The 1,493-nt window shown below is 57.7% G+C and overlaps 1 protein-coding gene across 1 annotated transcript in view; it reads left to right on the top strand.

Moving 5' to 3' along the window:
* The first annotated feature begins 14 nt into the window (after nt 1–14).
* LOC113209070 (uncharacterized) overlaps nt 15–1,493 on the top strand; it is an 89,448-nt gene continuing 87,969 nt past the window's right edge. The window contains exon 1 of the mRNA XM_052271458.1: nt 15–429. Coding sequence (XP_052127418.1) covers nt 358–429 — 72 coding nt within the window. The 5' untranslated portion in view covers nt 15–357. The remainder of the gene's footprint in view (nt 430–1,493) is intronic.

Genomic DNA, 1,493 nt, shown 5'->3' with positions numbered 1-1,493 from the left:
GCCCCGCCAGCTGCCAGCCGCCCGCCGCCGCCAGTCGCCAGTGTGCGCGTGGATGCCGGCCAGGTGAGACCGAATGTCTCGCTGAACCTCGCCTCGCCGAGAGGACGACGAGGACCGCGACGACGTCGTTGACGAGCACGCCGGTGGTGTTCTCCCCCCGCGCTCCGTGCGCTCCACGGACAAGTTGAGCGCACTGCGAGTGTGTGGCATGGTTTGTGCACCGCCAATCGCCTTCTTTGAGCAGCACTCCTCGCCGCCAGTGCGAGAGAGAGAAAGAGAGGGCCCGCGAGTGTCAGTGAGTGAGTGAGAGAGTGTGAGTGAGAGTGATTCACCTGTGGCCAAGTGAAGTCCGCCACAATGAAGGTCCTCACGGAGAAGAAGCCGACGCTGTCCATCTACACTGGTGTTGTGGATTACGATAATAAAAAGGTAAAATGCATGTTTGGTCTTACTTTTGTCTGAGCACACCCAAGCTCAGCAGTGCGCTTTTTGGCACACACATGTTCCTTACCCCTGTGAGTAGCATTTTACAGAGGGTTGCAAGCCAGTAAAAATAACGCCCACTCCACGCGCATGTGTGTGTGGGTGTGTGAATGTGTGTGTGTGTGTGAGAGAGAGAGAGACAGAGAGGGGGCGGGTCGCTCTCGCTCCAGACAATCAGTGCAGCAACGACATAAGGACAAGTAGACAAGTCAGTTGCGGGGGAACACAACAATTACACGCAGAGGGTTTGGCTGATATTTCAAGACGGCATTCTCTACTATCCCCTTCTCTGCGAGGATTCTTTGGCCGTTTCCTTCATTTTTCGTCGAAATGGAGCGGCGCGTCGCCACTGCCGCAGATTAATAATAGCGTAATTGGCAGCATAGCTCGCAAGATCGCTGCCGTCGCGAACCAGCCCGCCTAGCCGCTGCCGCAGCTCAGCTGACAACGCAGCGCTGACCTGACGGCAGCTCCGGCAGCCTATCCTGCGCCCCTGCCATTGGCAGGCAGTCAGTCGGCGGCCCTCTGTCTCTGGCAGCCTCCCTAGTCACTGTGACGGTAGCTCTCCGTGGAGCTGGAAGCCTGCCGTATTGTTGGTAGCCTCCGCCTACCCTAACCGTCCGCTAGCCCTTTCATATTGGCCGCCTTTCGGTGTCAGAAATCTCCCATCATTTGACGCGGGAGTGTTCCAACACGGAATAACTTTTCGCTTCCGGTAGGTCGGTCGGTCTATTAGCGGAAAACCTATTTTTTTTTTTTCGGGAATCGGGAAGCTAACCGCTCGCTTCGATCTTAAAATAGCCCGTGATTTCATGATGTGACAGCTGGTGAAACTCGCCCTCCCGCCGCCCGCTGCCCGCCTCGTGCGTGAGCTCCGCTTGTCAACCTGCCCCTCCCCCTCCCCTCCCCTCCCGCGGGCGTACACATGATTTCAGGAGTGGCGGCCCCCTCGCGGCGTGGTCAGCAACGATGCATCCATCATGAGCAAACTCGCCCGCACGTCTGCATCT

This window comes from Frankliniella occidentalis, unplaced genomic scaffold (assembly GCF_000697945.3).
Source record: "Frankliniella occidentalis isolate FOCC.00 unplaced genomic scaffold, Focc_3.1 Scaffold163, whole genome shotgun sequence".
Lineage (NCBI taxonomy): Eukaryota > Metazoa > Arthropoda > Insecta > Thysanoptera > Thripidae > Frankliniella > Frankliniella occidentalis.
Note: the sequence above shows the minus strand (reverse complement) of the source record. Positions and strands in the feature narration are given on the sequence as shown.